Here is a 20,833-nt window from a genome sequence, read left to right as displayed (position 1 = left end):
GGATTAATGCCCGAGATACTGGAACAGTTATAGGGAACAGGTCGCACCAGTCTTTTATAGGGTTTCTTTAACGGGTTCAGTGCACGTTTTAGGGTTCCGTGCCTCAAAAGATAAAAAAACGGAACCCTTATAGGTTTCCTTTGTTGTTCGTATGTTCTGTCTGTCCGTCCGTCGAAAACCCTTTTTCTCAGGAACGAGTAGATTTATCGAGCTGAAATTTATACATACACTAACATCCACAGGACTTGGAAGTGTAATAAATGGAAGCTTTCAAGTCGATGCAACAAGTAGCTAAGGTTATTTAGGTCACATATTTTTAAACTCTCAAACTCACTCATCAAGCCCTACAGGATACTTCCCAGTGGGCTAGAATCGTGAAATGTGGCAAGAAGCAAGGTTTCATTGTAGAAGTAGAGGAAAAAACTCGGAAACAAGTTGGATGTGAAACGCCGTATCTAAGTGCAGTAATCGCTCCTGGATATCTGATGATGGCTAAATTCCGAAACACTCCAAATGAGCAATGAAGTCATTTCTTGCCTGATTTTTGCACTTTTATCACTGCGATCTAGCCAGCCTGAATGGAGAACTGCTAGCTGTTATAACAATGGTCGCCTCCGTCCTGCATGTTCTTTGCGTTATTGAAATTAAAACACTTTCGAAAATCTTGCAATCCATGCGACTGATATCTTCCCTGTATCAGTATCGACAATGGCAAAAATGGTTTAGATTCTCGATTCCCGGAATGGATGAAAAGTCTGTATACATAGTTAAGTTTGTGGGGAACCCTCAGTGTGCAAGTCCTGTCTTACATGAATAATTTTTTCAGAATCCTCTTATTGCTCTTTCCCACTACCTATTTCACGAGTTAGCTCCATTTCATATTGCCTCGTAGTATTGCCGACAGTCAGACGATTTGATATGCCGTAATAATTGGCATTAATAGCAAAAGAAATAATAATAGAGATGGTAATAATAGTGTTAACTTAGCACATTTGAAACTGTGACTAGAAGTAAAAGGAATAATGAAGGAGGAAATGACTGAAAACAGTGACAGTAGCTATTAAAGTAGTCTTTCAATAGTGGGCTAAGAGGTGAGGCACGGGGGGGGGGGGATGGGGAAGGGCAAAGTTGAGCGCAGGGTGTGTGGACGAGAGAGAGAGAGAGAGAGAGAGAGAGAGAGAGAGAGAGAGAGAGAGAGAGAGAGAGAGAGAGAGAGAGAGAGAGGGGGGGGGGGCACGGGGGGATGGGGAAGGGCAAAGTGGAGCGCAGGGTGTGTGGACGAGAGAGAGAGAGAGAGAGAGAGAGAGAGAGAGAGAGAGAGAGAGAGAGAGAGAGAGAGAGAAGTTGTGATAAGTGTACCCTTAGCTGTCTTTTGAATATGAAAGGAATTTAACTTCTCTGGTATTTTGACGTAGATCATTTCAAAGTCGGGTTTCTGATACACAAAATGATTTGATTTTGTAATGGTATAGACAGGATTTTACTTTGTTGAGAACAATTATTTCTGTTGTGCTGTTTAGATAGTACTGTAAGAGTTGAAGATAAACAACCGGGAGTGTAACGACTGAGTACAAGATGGAGAAAATGCTTGATATGATAGCCTCTGCAATTACCGGTACCTAGCCATGATAATAGTTTGCAGGCAGAAGTGATACTGTCGAAGTAGCGAACGTGACGGATTTGTCGCACACGAGTATCCAACGTTAGTTTTCATACTGTAAGCCCTCCTCTAAGATAAGGATCACCATAATCATGTGGGGGTAGTATTAGGAATTCTAAGCTTTTCTTTGTAAGCCGGAGACGAAATTATTCTTTACATTTCTGTAGTGAATGAAGTTACGCTGATACCTTCTTATAGACTGCAGTTGTATGTTTAGTCTAGGCTAAATGAACATTCACAAATTATGCTACATTTGTCTGACTACAGTGCGAAACAAACACATAACCTAACGGAAAGCTGGAAACTATTACATTGCTATTAGTAATGCCTCACGAGCAATTGAAAAGTAGGTTACTGACTTTGGTATTTATTCACACTGAGAGAGGTTTATTTTCCGAATGTTTCGCCGTTTCCGACGTTGTGGCTGTGACAGGACCTAATTGCAACGCTTAAATTGCTGTGAACGAAACGAGTAGCAATCAAATTTAAAATCATGTTTATAGACTAGAATTTAATGGTGCACCCTAGCCCCTTTTCTCCCATCGGAACCTTGGGTATGGTGAGAGAATGTCCTGTAGCGTAGCCCAAGGTCTAGGTTAGGTTAGGTTAGAACGTCTTATTTTGATTGAGAGTTGGCTAATACGAGAGTGGACACAATAACACGACTCTGCTGACAGATCAATCTGTAGCGTAGCTTGAGGTCTGCGTTCGTCATTTCTGTCACATATGTGTGTCTTCCTTCTGCATTTGCTATTTCCAAGGATGTAGTTCACTTAGGACGGAATATTCAACATAGCTAACTTCATTTACGGAGAATAAGAAATTACGAAAATGCAAAGAGATTGATCACCCATAAGCGACTCATAATTCGAGTTCACTTACAATCATTTATCATACGAATCGTTACCAACAGTAAGACGCAGATACCGTAAGTGCACTTTTACCGTAAGATGCAGTCAAGTCTTTGGCATGAAAATGCCTCACGAGCATGCTTAACCCAAAGGGGGCAGTGTTCTGTCCACAATGACGTCACTGGAGAATAACTGAAGGAATTTCACAGCTTTACTGGAACGGTCATACCGATACTCCGTTGGAGCGACTAATGCTAATCTCGTAAGACCCAAAATAAGACTGACCACAATTTCAGCCAGTTCGTTCTCAGTCTGGTTCAACGATAGCAAGGCCTCACGAAGTAACTTTGTAACTCAAGAGAAAAATATGTTAAATTAGTTTTCATGGTCTGAGGAATTTTTAGTTACGTGAAAGCTGATATTACTGCGCTTCTAATAATGTAGGTCAAAACAATTATTATTAATCCACGATTTTTTTATACTTAGGTACTGAATAACAAAAAATCAGAACCAGCAACCATGTGTTCAGGTTTTTTCATTTTTCGCACAACATTTCAACTTTGGCAAATCCAGTTACGTTTTGTAACATTCGCAAGACTAGTTGACTTTAGATCCCTTAAGCAGAACAGTGGTAAGAGTGCAGCAACATTACTTATGGCCACAAGCAGAACTACAACAGCCCACCTTCTGCACCATTCATGGATGAAGCAAGAAAGGCGTAGGGTAGGGGTGTGGGGTAAAATGGTAATTGTGCACTAAGAACCTTCCTCCCCACACCATAATGTAGCTTTCGGAATAAAGACGCAGACAATACAAGTTGCGCCCACGCAGAAGACAAAGCCCAACTGAACCAGATTTTTCCCTCGTAATGAATCTTTCAAAGAAATTGCCACCATTTAAGTTTTTTAATATTCACTTATTTCTCACTATCGCGCTTTCGAGTTTATACCTATTATCAGCGACAAATGTGAAACAGTCATTAAACATCTGATATGTCTGAATGACATGTCGTCTGAATATCACGAGACTTATGTACACAAGTCGCTGCTTATGTTCGGAAACGGTGTCTGCCACAGCACTGTATTTGCTACTATTAACACAGCACAATGCGTTTGTTATATTTTGTTCGTCGTACATGATGGCTGCAGCAATACCTATTTTCAGTTCGCACTCAGGTCTCAAACTGCGACGACTGGTGCATATGACCCCTCATGTGTTTTAATATTTGGACGACGAGGTGCCATTGCCTCAGAATACGGTATAGAATACTTCGACAATCAGCATAGGTTCTAAAAACACTGATATTCCAAATACGTATACGTTAGGCATCACAAGGAAATCTAAACACTCCAGGGGATTCGGTGTTTCTAGACGTGCGTAAGACAAAACACACTAGAGAATATTGAAGCACGTGTTCATACTTCCAAGCAAAGTTGTGCGCTGTGCCGAACCGGACTGCTTTTCACGACCAACGTTTTTACCAACTGAGCTGTGCCACCAAAACCAGCACCTCAGCTTCCTTATTCCAATTAATACTTTTGGGAGCTGCGGGGACGGGTTGTGGGTAGTGTCTCTATGGAACTAAATTCAAGTTTAACCCACCATTATTATGAGATCTAGGATTTATTTTCCTATTTACAATCTTGGTTAGGTCATTGTCTATGGACAGCAACAGCGATCAGGCAGAACTTCGATGTGTCTGAACAGTGTTGAAAGACCATGTTTACGCCAGTGACAAACTTTTTATTTCCACGGTTGCAATTTCTGCATTAGGCCATTGTCAAGTACAGATGTTTTGGCTTTAAGCCATGTCTACTTTATACAAGCCGAACATCTGCACTTGATAGTAGCCTAAGGCCGAAATTGCAATAGTGGAAATAGAAAGTTTAACTGTTACTAGCGTAAACATGTCTTACAAGAAATTTCACATGACTGTGAATCCCATTTATTTAAAGGTAATTGTCTGAACAGTGTACACATCGTTGCAAAGTGAATGTTTCATTCTGGGTACGTTCGAATGACATTTCATGTCAGACTCGCAATCGGATTGAAGCCGCCTTGAGAGATACAACGTAAGAAATTTTCTGGATAGTTATCTGCAAATTAATAGTATCGTCTGTGCCTCATTATCGACATACCTATTTAGATTAATGTCCGAGGAGTTAGGTACCATTTATTGCCGTCTTTCGGCATACGGTGAAATCCGAAGTAATCGTTGACAAAACGACGGAATAAAATGTCAGTTATGTTACACAAACATTTAATCCTAAATATTTAGCAATGTGAAGTGCAATTACGACACACACAGTTGCCGGCAAAGCGAATGACAGTCTTCTGTTTATTGATTAACTTCTCGTAGCTGGGGTTAAAAGTTCTGTAATTTTCTTTTAAACACACCGTGGTCTGACAAATTAATTTTTAGAATTAACTGTCGCACTTTCAGCTGTGAGGCTGTTACTAAATGGACTACTGCATGTTAAAAAAATATTGGAGGTGTGCAATTATCACATCCGTATGCTGGGTATTTAACGTTATCTTTTATGTTAAAGATGAGATTAAATACACAGCATACGGATGTGACAATATACAGACATATCACGAATTTTTATAAGTTTCAACGTGCTGAAACAATTTTGCAGTACTTCACTTGCTAACAGCCGCAGCTGCAGTCTTGCTTTTCATAAATAATTTTACAGTCAAAAGCGACCACTGTATTTAAGTTTTTGCTAGTGTGATAAACTATAGTCATCTACGAAAGATTACTTAAACTACGTTCAATACTAATCAAGTGTACGGGGTCCATGATGGTCGGTTCAATAAACATCGTTGTTACAGGACAAGCGCTTCCTTGCCTGATGGCAGAAGAGTATCCCGCAAAAACCGCGTTGAAAATCTCAAGAACAGAACTAGGATTTTATTTTAGCTTTAAGCCTACCGTTTCTATGGACAGTTCAGATAAAATTAGTCAAAGATCAGCATGCAAAGTGGCGCGCGCGCGCGCGCCACACTCACACACACGCACACACACCTTGAATCATTTGGGAAGGAGTGTAAATACATGGTACAATAAAAAACTACGCCATGAACTTTAGATTCATAGAGTAATATGTTTAAAAATAAATGTGAGTAACTCTTCTAATCAGTTGTGTCCGGAAGTTCGCAAAAGGTAGCATGAATCTAAACATACGGAAGAGAAAGGGGTATTACAGGGAGTTACAAATTCACGATATGTACGAACAGAACAATTTTTCGTTGAAAATTTGCATTATAACAGCGTAAAATAAATTATAGTTACCAAAATAAATAAAATATGTAGGCATATTTAACATTGTGTATTCAAATACCGTTTCAGGACGAGAGACGAACGCAGTGTTCCGCTAACTGCCAGTTTGCTGCGGCTAGATCAGATCTAGTTCTTTGGATGGCCGTCCGGCGGCGCCTCTCGCCTCTGCATGAGTAGCGACACCTTCTGAACTTCTAACTCAGGGAAGTGGGGTATAAGAAGTGTGGCCAGGCCATGCTGTGTTACGCTCCTGCTGTGCTTCAGTACCGGAAGGGACGTGTACAGTAAGTGTGGTGTCGGTGTTTATGCTTGCTTTTAGAGGTTTCTGCGATGGTTGGTAACACCCCAGCTCTCGTCTGTGTAAAGTAGGAAACAGAATCCTAAGACTCTGTTGTTGGTATTAATTTCATACGCTTCTCATACAAGGTTAATTAGCGCACGGGATTGATGAAAGAAATATGCTTAGGGTCAGTGTTGGTTTAGTTAATTAACGGTAAGATCCGTAGTGTATCTCCTCAAACACTATTCCAACTCAAAGTTCGACTCATTGCTTATTTCAACATCTTTCATCCTAAACAGGTATAAGAATCCTCGTAGTAATAAGATTCTACACAGTAGGTTCTTTTTGTTTTACATGTTCACAACCGCATTGAAATTATAGAAGTATCTTTTTTTTTTTTTTTTCCGCGGGTTTCTCTCCCTGTTTTGTGTCTTGGCGACTCTCGATAAATTAATAATTCTAGTCTTAATTTAGAAAATATGTTAAAATTGACGCTGTAATTGTCTTTAACCATTTTCACGGTGGAATTTGTGTTAATTTGAAATACGTGAAGATAATACGCATTTTGTAAATTTTCTATTTGTAATAGTTAAAAACTTACCAATCACAGGCGCTATTAATGTGTAGAAAGTAAAGAGGACGTTCCATAGCGGATTAAGTTCAGATAATTTTTTACGCGATCAAATATCGTAACAGTGAACTTTTACCTGCTGAAAGACTTATAAACTGTTTTGTACTTCACGCAGGAATTCAAGAAAATGGGTCCTTTGGTGTTTTGGTTGCTGCTCGCATCGGGAGCATTCCCTGAGCTGGAGTGCGCCGACGGATCCAGTAACGCGATGCCACCTCCCACGGAACCCACCATCCAGGAACGCGAGGTAAGGTAGAGAGAGCTGACTTTCATGGGTTCGTTACGGCGAAGCACACTGGGCGACCTCGCCTGCTTAGAGAAGTTAAGATTGACAACTTCATTGTTAATTTACCCAATTAAAACTTTAATCATCGTTGGTAGTAAAAGCAGAGCGTTTGTGAAACATTAATTCGTGCGTTTTAAAACAGTAAAGCTTCTAGTCTAACGCGAATTTGTGAATTTCATATATGCTAGAGTCATGTATACTTACTTCTATCCCATAAAGTGTCCAAAAGTTGAGCGTAAATCTTTAGAAAACTAATTACTCGGAAGTCAGTCACGACAGGAGCACATTAAAAACTTTTAATGTCAGCTGCTACTTTCCCGAAAACGGCTCAATTACTTGCTGCAACTTCAGGTTGCTTTTTGGTGTCATGTGCAGTCGTCATTGGGAGTGGAGAAACTTGCTAACGACTGATCGTATGAGATTGAATGTAACACGACGTACATTGCATAGAAACAATGATCTCACGTGGTAATGAGAATGTAAATTTAGAAGTTTAACTTCTACAAACATAAATCCACGTATGGTAGCGCATAATCGAAGTGTTACCAAACCAACAGTCTCCCAACGCAAAGAAGCAGGTAGAACATAACATTTATCCATGATTTATTTCGAGGTAACTGTCTTAACTTCAGTAATATTAATTAACTGTTAAACATTAGCAATGACGAAATCCAGTTTGATCTGACACAGCGAGAGCAGTTCCCTCGTAGCACTATTGTTACAAAAGCGTTAAAGCTTTTGGAAAAATAATTGCTAGCGGACAGTTGTCTGGGGATTCAATCACTGGAAAATGAATTAAAAATGATACATTGCTGCGAGCCAGTTGATATAATTAATTATTGAAAGTTCTAACGTAGGATGTTACTGTAATACTGTTAGCTCCGAAAGGTATGTTGCAGATATCACCACTTACCTTCAGACTTGCCCTTTCTGACAGTATATAGAGATTTTTTTTTTATATGCCGAAAACACCAGCGCCCTTTCTCCATCCCCACCACCCCCTGTCCCGCTCGACATTAATTCAAATTCTTCCGTAGCTTCATTGCGAAAGCTACTGTCTTAATTAAATCTGCCCGGACAGCACTAATAATATACCAGCGCTTCAACTTCATGCTAGGCAGAATTATGGATCGACACTCTTCAATGTTCAAAAACGCTGTCCTAGTAGTGATGAACCTTTCGTTCAAACTGCATACATTTTAGACCAATGTATCTACTTTCATCATCCTTAAAATTTGTAGAACAGTCAAATTAAAGTCCGTACTAGCAATACAGATGTCTGAACTGCGGACAACGATGAAAACAGGCGAGCTTAAATTAAGAATTTTCTAATGTGGTTCGCTTGGATTTAGCAATGAATCATATACATGTGCGTACCTGTATAATTTGCGTATTGGACAAAGGATTTACATACTTAAGTGTGTAGGTTTACAATTAGCATGTCTATCTTAAAACAAATGCAGCGGGTCAGGTTGTAACTTCTGTCATTCAGTTAAGCTACCTCAATCATCTTCTTGCCGTCAGTTCCTTCCACTCTGTTTTGGTGGGCACTCAGTCGATGAAAAGCAGCAGTAAAGAAAGGTCAAATGCCTGCCAAACAACGGTCGCATGACTCTAGCTTGGAGGTAGACTATGAAACTTCTAAAAAGTAATTGTAAGAGTTTAAATTTCGAGTAATAAGGCCTTCCTGCCTTCAAAACAACTTGTAGGCGGGTGTCAATTTAGTATTTACTGTCTAAACTATGACAGAATTTAATAGTATTTCTGTACATGAAGTTCCCAATCCGCCGCGCCCCGAATGATTTTACATTCCCTGGTCACTGACGTATAGTTGTTTGCAAGTTAATGCGGTCAGTGGTCTTCCTGCAAAAAAAAATCTCACCCATGTTAAGAGATCTTAACCAAACACCCCCATGTCGAGTTTAAGTAAAAGAAATCGCTTCAAATTTTTGACAACCTACAGTGTCCTTATGGTACGGTGGTCAGCGAATCTGCCTAATGAGCAAGAGACCCAGGTTAGAATCCCAGCCCAGTACAAATTTATTTCCCCTTAACGTAAATCAGTGCCCACTAGCAAGAAATTTCGTTAACTCCTTTCTATTTATCGTAAGTACTTGCCTATTACGTCTGCAGGTATTGTTATGAAAGCAGTCTACAAAAAAAAATTCTGTGAACTTGATCTTTTTGTAGTTTGATATTATGAATTCATTAGTCTAGCTTAGCTACGTAACTCCACGAACATCTCCCGTTCCAGGGAAAAGTTTTATCTCGATGTATTTCAGATACTGAAGTGAGTTTTTTTTTTACTGTATAGATCCCACTGCAGACACGAAATATTGGAATAAATCTGGTGTCTTCAGATTCATGGGGAGTATGCATAACGAAATTGTACGCGTAGTATCCAGCTCATGCCCTGGAGACAGTTTTGACGCGAGAACAAAACTCTACTCCCGGTTGCATGGAAAGACTCTGATTAATTTATGTTATACGTCGTACATTTGCCTTCTCGGAACTTCACTTACCTGCACATGAGCCCCAATTCGGCACGTAAGATCTATGTTTTAACTAATCTTTCGTTTTATCAGGTCTTCTCAGAGCAGCGAAGGATCTTGCTTCAGCCCATCTCCGTGGAAGAGTTCGCTTCAGAAACCTCACGTGTAGGCCCTACAGAAGGTATCTGCATGAAAAGGGTGAAGTGCGATGACGAGAGCTCTTCAGACGAAGTGGTAAGGGCGAACGTTGTTCCACTGCTGACGCCAAACTGTTGGTACACAGTGGTGTTAAGTTTATAGGCTTATGCACGAAACTTCTTTCCAGTAAGGGGTCTAAATGGCCACTCTATCAACACCTACAGTCACTATGAAAACGCTGGAGAACTGCCGTATATCAGTAACGTCCTGCCACGATATTTCGGCGCAGTCTTCCGGTCATCTTCAGATAAGTGCCACTACAGTACTACTACAGTGGCCCTAGCCTGAAGATGACCAGAAGACTTTGCGCCGAAATATCGTGGCAGGACGTTAATATCCGGCAATTCTCCAGTGTTTGTTCCATAAACAATCAATATTCGAGGAAAGCTTCAGACATCACCTAGACACAATTAAATGTGTGTGTGTGTGTGTGTGTGTGTGTGTGTGTGTGTGTGTGTGTGTGTGTGTGTGTGTGTGTGTGTGTGTGTGTGTGTGTCGTCCCATAGGCCTTACAATTTCCAAATTTTTATTACGTAACAACTTCCATGTTGACAACTACGTTATTTATGCAGCCTCGAAGGGACAAACACCAGGATGTGCCGAAAACTCTGGAAGCAAAGGCAACCGCAAAAACTTCCACGACTAGCTCACTATGGTCAACGAGACCTCCGCTGACGTGCTCCATTCCAGTTCAAACGGTGAGTGCAACTGCACGGTCGCATTAGTGTATAAAACACCGACTGCAGATCTGTCCCCTGTGCCTGATCCAATGTCAACTAGACTTCCGGCTTATATATGCTGAGAGCTTAAGCGCTTCGCTTCTTACTGCCCATAAATTTCCTCGCATCTCCATGTACAGACTCGAGCCTGAGGCAGGCTTAAATGCGAGACAGCTTACGACAATGCAGCGGCTGGTTTTCGTGTTGCAGATGTACACCTACCGGGGCCACTGCGTGCGGCTGAGCCGGAACTTGGGAGGCTGTCGGTCTGGAAGCATGATGTCGCCGATGCAGCCGCCGTGCCACCCTCCCCCTCAAATCTAGCGCACGCTGTCACGTCTCACCACGTCGCTCGCCAGTCAGTTGTCTTATTAAGTCTACTCTCCAGCATTGTAAACTACTCAATAACGGTTCTAAATATAATCTCCAAATAAAGGTACTGATATTAACAGCCTTTAATCTTCCATGAAATGGTATACCCTCTCATGACACGTAGAAACCAGTTTTTAGAGAAGCAGACAACATGGACAATTTTCTTCCCTAGGTTTTTCTAAAATAAAAACAAACTGCAAACGTTTAATTTTTCTCCGAACGTTAGTCCATACAAAAGCTGAAACTAAAGAGTGATGTACGTGCCAAACATATGTGAATTGCCAATAAATACGGAGTAATGTTAAGAACTGTATGGCCGTCATTACATATAATAAATATATCTGTGGAAATTGATTGAAATTAAACTTCGTTCTCTTCCTCGTGTTCCTAGGAGTACCCAAAGTAGTTTATGCTTCCTTTCCACCCTTCCGCTAAAAAAAAAAAAAAAGAAAAATTTGAAGCCAAATGACGATAAGAGCAACCATATTTGAAGAGCCTAATACCGGTATTCCAAAAAGTTGACAGGGACAGAATGATCGACTCTGAAACGACAAACTTAATATGGAACTCGATATGAGTTTAAGACCTTCCACCCTGGCCTGCATTATTGTGCCGATTCTATTTTGTTTGTAGTGGCTCAGCTTCATAGCTTTTCCGTGTAACTCCAGACTGCAACAATTCTACAAGTTCACAGCTTCTGTTTGGCTGTTCTTTTGTTCAGTATTGTAACCACCAGCGAGTAACAGATCGTTTCAAACTTTAACAAGAATGAAAAGCCATGTGTCATTGAGCTAAATACGTTTTCTTATATTTCCTTAGTTTAAGGCAATTCCTGCATTATCGTAGACTATTTCATGTAACTCATGTAAGGTAGCCAAACACGTTCATGAAGTGCCATTTGGGTATTATTGTGTTTTCAGTAACATGATCGTGCTAGTGACTTCGTGAACAAACTATCACCATAAGAATTTTCAGTATTTTTGCCTAATTCCAGAGTCCATAAAGTACAGGAACTATCAGATAAATTTCTAAGAATTTTCTCTCAGGGTGGAAAAGGTTAATGCATACTTAGGTTCGGATTGTATGTACTTTCGTAAGCAATATTCAGAACAAACTCGCAGTCCGTGTTAAGTATTTCGGTTAGAAATTGACTTCTTACAAAATTAACGTATTAAGGAACTATCACAACTGAGCGTTGCTTGCTGACTTTTCGTCTCATGATGCAGAAAGACAGCCGTAGTTGAAAATAAAGTATCTTAATTCAGTAGGCAGGTTTCGGGCTAACACCCAGTGGCGAACGAACCGAGACTTGCAGAGTTAAATGTGTCGAAATTAACAAATAGTGCGCGCACACAAATGTCTGGTCAAATGAAGACGCACTGAAGTTCGTGAACGAACAAGCCTTGTTCGGTACAATAAAAAGGGCATTAACCCAAGGCAGGTCGCCAACTGAACATTTTTTTCCGCCTCTCTGGTTGCGTTTTCGAATAATTCAATAAGACTTGTTCCCCAACACCCAGTATGTTTTAAGTATGCATATTTCGTTTCACTGTTGTGGAGGCAGGAAAAACAAACGGATGTCGAACGCAAAAACTCTGAGTACTTTAGTCTGAAATTTGTAAAAAAAAATACTATATACACTGTTCTATGCTGTTCTCAATGGCTAATTGTAGTTACGATGTCGTCGGCGCTTGTGTTGTTCTTGTCAGCAAATAGTTGACACCGTCGTAGCCAATTGGGTGGAAGTAATGGGTAACCAATAAAATAGTTGGAAGTGGTTTCTTTTGACGGAGATGCGAATGGATTATTTCTTTCCGTTATAGACAGCGCCAGAGTAACCTCTGCTGACATATAATTATGGAATGTGCGTTACAGGTATTTCGTATTTCGTGAAAGATGAAAGATGTGGTATTGAGCTGTCGCATAGATCGTGGTCTGTTAGAAACGTTCGCGAAGCCAAGGGATCTAACAACTGAAGTAAGAATGCCATACTAACCTGATACGCAGCGTAGCGTGAAATATAGGTTAGTAATTGGGATACTGTCTTATTTCTGAATTTGTCGAAGACTCCAAATAAGCTGAGTACAGGTTGTTCTCAAGATATGTTTCTTCTAGTCCTGTCTCTCTCTTCCCTCCCTCCCTCCCTCCCTCCCTCTCGTTCTGATGCTCACAATAATAGGACTCTTGAAATAACCCCACAGTATTTCTTTCCGATTCGTAACTTATGTGCACCAAATTTGGTGGAACTCGTTCCAGGGGCTTGAAATGAGCTTTCAACACGTGGCTTTGCTACCGCACAAACATGCCAAATGCATTTAAGAAGTTTCAGAAAAAAATACACAGTCGAGACGGCAATATTTGATTTGCCGGTTTCGGCTTACTTCAAAGCTATCTTCCGAACTTTACCCCCCCCCCCCCCTTTCCCCGTCGTGGTATCACGAGAAAACTGAGGAGCCGCCAGTACCAGACATAGGGAGGCGAAAAATCTTGAAGATGGCTTTAACATAAGCCGAAACAGTTAAATACACAAATAGTATTGCGATTTCGACCCTTGATTATAAACATGGCAACATATGACTGTACTCACAAGACAACGTTGGCTAAATTTGTGAATGTATTTCGCATAATTTTAATACGTCCTCGTATACATTTCACATTTATCTCTGGTGAATTTCACCCTGCATTTTGATCTTAACGCAGCCTGATGTTCATGAAGCCATATCTCCTGAACTGTATGCGCTGTACAAAGACGTAATTTTGCAGGTACATACACCGCTGTATGTGGCTGTCTGTCAAGTGTGTTGAGTCATTAGTAGTAAACCAGACTTAATCATACATGTGGCAGTTATACTGCACGGACAGCGTTTTGTGGGGGGGTTGTCAAAGAGAAAAACTTACGTAAAGGATTAAAAGTGTGTGAAGGTAGTTCAAAGCCACAAAGTAATTTTTAAAAGCAGTGCATGATTAAAGTATGGCTATTAGCGCGTAGTGGGCTACTCGTCTTTCCCGCCACCTGCCTTTTGACGGGTAGGTGGTTCTTTTTCGCACAGCAACTATTCCTGGAAAGTGATGGTTGCGTACGAGGTCTGGTTGAAATCGATCCCCTGGTTTAGGAGACGGAAACATAAATGTGGAGGGAAATAAGACTATTTTAATTGGTTAGTTACTCAAGTCTTATTTTCTCATCTTTGAACACGGGGGTTGTTACTAACATTGGCACGCATAACGAGAGCTACTGACACTGTTAAGTGCAATTTTACCTTTAACATTTCGCCTGGCCAAATAAGTCTTTCAAAATGATGCTAGATTTCAGATACAAAAAGGAATAACTGTAATTGTTGGTTTTTCATAGTTCTTAACTGCAGAAACTCTGCTTTTCTTCCTCCCGTGGTCTAAGCCAGAGCATAAACTGTTAAGTTACATTTATTCTTCCCTCGAATGTCTACGTGGGTAATCTACAATCCACTGTTAAGTACGTGGAAAAGGGTTTTTATATTACACAAGTTAAGGCTTCTATACATTCCATTCACATGTGACGCACGGGATGAATCTCCACTCCTCTGCGTCCACTGCAATTGCGAGAGTTGCAACGGTTAAGTGGCAACTGTTTATTCACAACATACACACAAAAAATAAATGTTTCACACACCAGCACTGTGTATAACCCGATGAGTTCGAAAGCTAATACCATGAAGTGCTTGGGTTACTGACTTTCCATAGGTATAGGCACATCAAGACGTCTAACAGTTCAACCACCAGCTCGTGTGAGCTGGCCTGCACACTCACTGCGACAGGATCAACCATGTAGCACTTAAGATTGTTTCATTAAGGCGTTTCGTGGCAAATATATTTTTAAGACTGTTGTTTTAATGAAAACTGACAATGAAATTCAATATATTTCAATATTTTCTTAATGGGAAGAACGGGAGCGAGCTAAGTAAGGAATATGACATTTCTTATAACTGTTCAAAAATGTTCAAATGTGTGTGAAATCTTATGGGACTTGCTGAGGTAGTGAGCCGAAGAGATAAGAGCAGAGCCGAGCCGAGTCGGGCGCGGTAGGCCAGAACGGTGACTTTCAAGAACGTGAAGGCGAAAGGACACAGAAAAGCCGGGGATAGATTAGGAATACGACGCAGAATCCACGGGCGGGCAGCCCTTCAGTATGGAGAAGGTGCACTTGTCCTACCACAGGTTGCTGAAGGGTAAAAATAGCAGTTCGTTGGTAAGAACTTTAAATTAGAGCAGAGGGCCAGAGTAAAATTTTCAGAAGAGTGAAGATCAAAAGTTTATTTGCGCAGAAGTCAACAGGGAAAGTATAATGTGTGTTTTAAGGGCAGAGATGGTGGCGAACGTCACAAGCGGTTTAGTGGGGGAGAAGGAGAGCACAGTTCGCCACTGTTGAGTACTAGCGGATTGACCGGGGAGGGGCAGTACTGATGAACAGCGGCTGCATTCCCGCAAGATTACCAACTAAGCTTTGGTTTGTGGCTTAATCTTGGTTCAAATGGCTCTGAGCACTATGGGACTCAACTGCTGTGGTCATAAGTCCCCTAGAACTTAGAACTACTTAAACCTAACTAACCTAAGGACATCACACACATCCATGCCCGAGGCAGGATTCGAACCTGCGACCGTAGCAGTCGCACGGTTCCGGACTGCGCGCCTAGAACCGCGAGACCACCGCGGCCGGCTGGCTTAATCTGCATAAGAACGTGACATAGTAACGTTAGCGTAGGTGGTGAACTTAAGTTGATGGTGAATAAATGTTTAGCTTAGTATGTGACAGTTACCGAGGTATAGACGCCAACAGTTAACTGAACAAAGCTTTGTGCATGCCACAACACGACAGTCATTGCACTCGGTGAGTCTGCTGCTGTTCTCGCTCCTGCTGTTGCAAATTCTGTTTTTGTTTCCTGATCATGATCATTATGGCCAACTGGTTATGATCATGCTTATTTTTATGCGGGGAATCAAGTGTAAGTAAAGACTTTAGTTCCGTGGCGTCCGGTAAAACGAGATCCTGGCCTTGTATACTAAAATACCCGTGTGGAAGCTGCGTGCTTTATAGTAATACGATCGCAATTGGGATTAGCTTTATTGAGACAACAAAATGCAATCGGTATCGGACAGTCATCTGAAACCCACTTGGAGGGTCATATCCGTCTGTCCGCTATCTGGCTGGATCTTGGCGTGCAGACTACGATTTTTCAACTTGTTTGTAATAAATTGTCAGAGGATTTTCAGGCTAATATAGTTGCTTTTATCAGAGGCGCGTTTCATTATTTAGTAGCACCGAAATTCCTCTCAACACTTAGTACGACGTATGTATTGAGTCCAGAATCCACAGGGTGTCGAATAATGTACGAGCGGCTGAACTGCAGGTGAGGCCAGGTGAGATTACTGGTCAAGAAAGTACGAGGGCTCACTACACTGCCACCGCGCAGGAAAGTCACAAAGAGCACCTACCATGCACCGCTGTAAATCTACCGCTTACCGTACCAGACAGTACAAGGGGGTCCAGTACGTTGTAAGTTACGGTTTGACATTCCGCAGAGGCCGGCCGTCCACTGATTTTTCCGTTCATCTCTTAGAATTGGGAAATGTGGGAAATTAAGGAGATGGGACCTGGATAAACTGAAAGAACCAGAGGTTGTACAGAGTTTCAGGGAGAGCATAGGGAACAATTGACAGGAATAGGGAAAGAAATACAGTAGAAGAATTATGGGTAGCTCTGAGGGATGAAGTAGTGAAGGCAGCAGAGGATAAAGTAGGTACAAAGACGAGGGCTGCTAGAAATCCTTGGGTAACAGAAGAAATATTGAATTTAATTGATGAAAGGAGAAAATATAAAAATGCAGTAAATGAAGCAGGCAAAAAGGAATATAAACGTCTCAAAAATGAGATCGACAGGAAGTGCAAAAAGGCTAAACAGGGATGGCTAGAGGACAAATGTAAGGATGTAGAAGATTATCTCACTAGGGGTAAGATAGATACTGCCTACAGGAAAATTAAAGAGACCTTTGGAGTGAAGAGAACCACGTGTATGGATATCAAGAGCTCAGATGGCAACCCAGTTCTAAGCAAAGAAGGGAAGGCAGAAAGGTGGAAGGAGTATATAGAAGATTTATACAAGGGCGATGTAGTTGAGGACAATATTATGGAAATGGAAGAGGATGTAGATGAAGACGACATGGGAGATACGATACTGCGTGAAGAGTTTGACAGAGCACTGAAAGACCTGAGTCGAAACAAGGCCCCCGGAGTAGACAACATTCCATTAGAACTACTGACGGCCTTGGGAGAGCCAGTCATGACAAAACTCTACCAGCTGGTGAGCAAGATGTATGAGACAGGCGAAATACCCTCAGACTTCAAGAAGAATATAATAATTCCAATCCCAAAGAAAGCAGGTGCTGACAGATGTGAAAATTACCGAACTATCAGTTTAATAAGCCACGGCTGCAAAATACTAACGCGAATTCTTTACAGACGAATGGAAAAACTGGTAGATGCGGACCTCGGGGAGGATCAGTTTGGATTCCGTCAAAATGTTGGAACACGTGAGGCAATACTGACCTTACGACTTATCTTAGAAGAAAGATTAAGAAAAGGCAAACCTACGTTTCTAGCATTTGTAGACTTAGAGAAAGCTTTTGACAGTGTTGACTGGAACACTCTCTTTCAAATTCTGAAAGTGGCAGGGGTAAAATACAGGGAGCGAAAGGCTATTTACAATTTGTATAGAAACCAGATGGCAGTCATAAGAGTCGAGGGGCATGAAAGGGAAGCAGTGGTTGGGAAAGGAGTGAGACAGGGTTGTAGCCTCTCCCCGATGTTATTCAATCTGTATATTGAGCAAGCAGTAAAGGAAACAAAAGAAAAATTTCGAGTAGGTATTAAAATTCATGGAGACGAAGTAAAAACTTTGAGGTTCGCCGATGACATTGTAATTCTGTCAGAGACGGCAAAGGACTTGGAAGAGCAGTTGAACGGAATGGACAGTGTCTTGAAAGGAGGATATAAGATGAACATTAACAAAAGCAAAACGAGGATAATGGAATGTAGTCAAATTAAATCGGATGATGCTGAGGGAATTAGATTAGGAAATGAGACACTTAAATTAGTAAAGGAGTTTTGCTATTTGGGAAGCAAAATAACTGATGATGGTCGAAGTAGAGAGGATATAAAATGTAGACTGGCAATGGCAAGGAAAGCGTTTCTGAAGAAGAGAAATTTGTTAACATCGAATATAGATTTATGTATCAGGAAGTCGTTTCTGAAAGTATTTGTTTGGAGTGTAGCCATGTATGGAAGTGAAACATGGACGATAAATAGTTTGGACAAGAAGAGAATAGAAGCTTTCGAAATGTGGTGCTACAGAAGAATACTGAAGATAAGGTGGATAGATCACGTAACTAATGAGGAGGTATTGAATAGGATTGGGGAGAAGAGAAGTTTGTGGCACAACTTGACTAGAAGAAGGGATCGGTTGGTAGGACATGTTTTGAGTCATCAAGTGATCACAAATTTAGCATTGGAGGGCAGTGTGGAGGGTAAAAATCGTAGAGGGAGACCGAGAGATCAGTACACTAAGCAGATTCAGAAGGATGTAGGTTGCAGTAGGTACTGGGAGATGAAGCAGCTTGCACAGGATAGAGGAGCATGGAGAGCTGCATCAAACCAGTCTCAGGACTGAAGACGACAACAACAACAACAACAACAACTCTTAGAATTCTAAAAACCACACCACACCACACCACACTAAGGCTGCCATTGCTCGACAATATCGCTTCGCCGGCTGCTGTGGCCGAGCGGTTCTAGGCGCTTTAGTCTGGAACCGCGCGACCGCTACGGTCGCAGGTTCGATTCCTGCCCCGGGCACGAATGTGTGTGATGTCCTTAGGTTAGTTAGGCTTAAGTAGTCCTAAGTTCTAGGGGACTGATGACCTTAGATGTTAAGTCCCATAGTGCTCAGAGCCAGTTGAACCATTTTTGATCCATTCCGCAGAGGGGATGTTAATAAGTAGTACATCGGCCTAGGGAATGTTACAAGCTTCTGTGCGTAGAGTTCATTCCCTTTATTGCGTGAGGAAGCAGCGTGTACATGTAAGTCAAAACATACACAATAGAAGTTGTGGACTTGTAAAGCCGCGAAGAGTTGCATTCAAGAAACATAAGCTTAAAAAACTGATTTCCCTATGAAACTAATCCCTCAAACGTTACAATGCAAGTGTAAAAGTTCTAGCTGTAGCCGTTTCCACAGTGTCGACATAACCTGAAAAATCAGCGGAACTGCGCAACCCTTTGGAAGTTGAAAAACAATATGGTAAATTGATCTTACTATACGGTCATCCGTTCACTGTTTCATAGTGAAAATGTTGGGAAAGGTATTGAGACGTTTAATTCTCCACTAGCATATGAAGGGTATTCTTGTCATATAATTTAAAGGAATTTTTTCTTTTTTTTGATTTTTGCATATTAGCTTCTCGCTCTTCGCTTTCCAAGTGTCCATAATCTTTTGTACGGAACTTACTGTAATGGTGTAAATTGAAATGTCCGTTTGTGTTTAAAGTTTTAAAAACATTAATAGAACACTAAGCGTATCAAGACACCATCGCATATAATAAAAGTATAGAGGAGGCAGCCTGCACGTGTAGTTAATGTGTGTGACCGCATTGAAGTTCCTAACCACATCATGCTGCTTTTCATCTCTTAAAAACAGCTTCTTTCTATTTTAAGGGGCCACTCCACCCTAAAACTTTAATTTCATTAAAAATATAGATGGCTATTTAACGTATTTTTAGTGTTTACTGTTATATTCCAAAATGAGTTGACAGTATTCGAATTACATGTACGTCTAAGAAGTGTTTGAAACTCGGACTATGTAAGGTGTTGCGGCACCGATAGCTTCAAAAGATAATTTTTGATTTCTATCACTATAAAAAGAACTATCTTTAGTCGGAACTGGGAAAAACAAGTCAGAAAATTTCCAGGAAACAATTGGTAGCCTGTCGTTGGAAGTCAATTATTGCGTCTGTTGACTGAGAAAATATAAATTTAGGGAACACACTGAAGTCCTGTTCAACAGAATCAACAATCTACAGAGTAATAAGCATTCGTTTACAAACAAACATTTCTACTACTGCACGGCCTGTAGAATACTGAGTAGATTTCTATTCAATTAAAAGAGCTAGCCCGATCTTCAAATTACGAGAAGCAGCCTCATATATGCAGGAGGGGAAAACTTTATTATGAATTTTAATGGTTATTTTTGTCTTGTAGTAAAATCAATTTGACCCTAAGTGTTTCTAAGCTCAGTGCCAACTTTATCATGAGTATTAACCAATATGATATAAATTTTTGCAGCGCTCGGAGTAGCCACGTGGTCTAAGGCGTCTTGCCACGGTTTGTGTGGCTGCCCATGTCAGTGTGTGTGTGTGTGTGTGTGTGTGTGTGTGTGTGTGTGTGTGTCCTTAGCTAAGTTAAGCTAGAGTAAGTAGTGTGTAAGTCTAGGGACAGATGACCTCAGCAGTTTGGTGGCATAGGAATTTACAACACATTTCCAAATTTCCGAAATTTTTGCAAGTAGTCTTGATGTTTATATACTTCCATGCATTAACGTACCGGTAATTAAAGAAAATTTGAGTCTGAAATTTGAAATAAACGCTGAAAGCAGTTTGTCTCATAAAATGAATGCACAGAACTGTTGAACTTTTTCTTGCGAATGTACCTACAGATTCTGGAATGTGAAAATTGTGGAGTATCGAAAGTAGATTTTCAAGAATACCATTAAAAGCATACAAAAATTAAAAACTCCAGAACCAATGGAGTTACGGACTTCAAAACTTGGATATTGCTACACCTGTGCATAGTAGATATGATTTGAAAATTTCGTTGGTATTCGGAAAGTAGAAAAAAAAACTTAAATTTTTGGGGCAGAAATGCACGTTTACATCCAGACACGTTAGATTTAACAGCTTTAAAAAATAAAGACGTTCACGTGTTTTTCGTTTCTTATTTCGCAGCAGGCCGTAAACAACTGGACTGATGTTCGTTTC

General features: G+C 40.8%; 1 protein-coding gene across 1 annotated transcript; it reads left to right on the top strand.

Annotated features, from left to right (window-relative positions):
• The first annotated feature begins 5,985 nt into the window (after positions 1 to 5,985).
• Positions 5,986 to 10,822, top strand: LOC126335548 (uncharacterized). The gene is made up of 5 exons (XM_049998936.1): positions 5,986 to 6,078; positions 6,821 to 6,952; positions 9,577 to 9,717; positions 10,254 to 10,379; positions 10,611 to 10,822. The coding sequence occupies exons 2-5, from the start codon at positions 6,833 to 6,835 to the stop codon at positions 10,722 to 10,724; spliced, it is 501 nt and encodes a 166-aa protein (XP_049854893.1). The 5' UTR covers positions 5,986 to 6,078; positions 6,821 to 6,832; the 3' UTR covers positions 10,725 to 10,822.
• The last annotated feature ends 10,011 nt before the right edge of the window (positions 10,823 to 20,833 follow it).

The sequence above is a fragment of the Schistocerca gregaria genome, chromosome 2 (genome assembly GCF_023897955.1).
Source record: "Schistocerca gregaria isolate iqSchGreg1 chromosome 2, iqSchGreg1.2, whole genome shotgun sequence".
NCBI classification, from domain to species: Eukaryota; Metazoa; Arthropoda; class Insecta; order Orthoptera; family Acrididae; genus Schistocerca; species Schistocerca gregaria.
This window is presented reverse-complemented; position numbering and strand designations above follow the sequence as displayed.

What these genes read in the sequence shown, in the direction of transcription:
- LOC126335548 (XM_049998936.1), top strand. Translation starts at nt 6,833, where the DNA reads ATGGGTCCTTTGGTGTTTTGGTTGCTGCTCGCATCGGGAGCATTCCCT. An exon ending in CCACCATCCAGGAACGCGAG is followed by an intron (nt 6,953 to 9,576) that starts GTAAGGTAGAGA and finishes TCGTTTTATCAG; the next exon opens with GTCTTCTCAGAGCAGCGAAG. An exon ending in AGAGCTCTTCAGACGAAGTG is followed by an intron (nt 9,718 to 10,253) that starts GTAAGGGCGAAC and finishes TTATTTATGCAG; the next exon opens with CCTCGAAGGGACAAACACCA.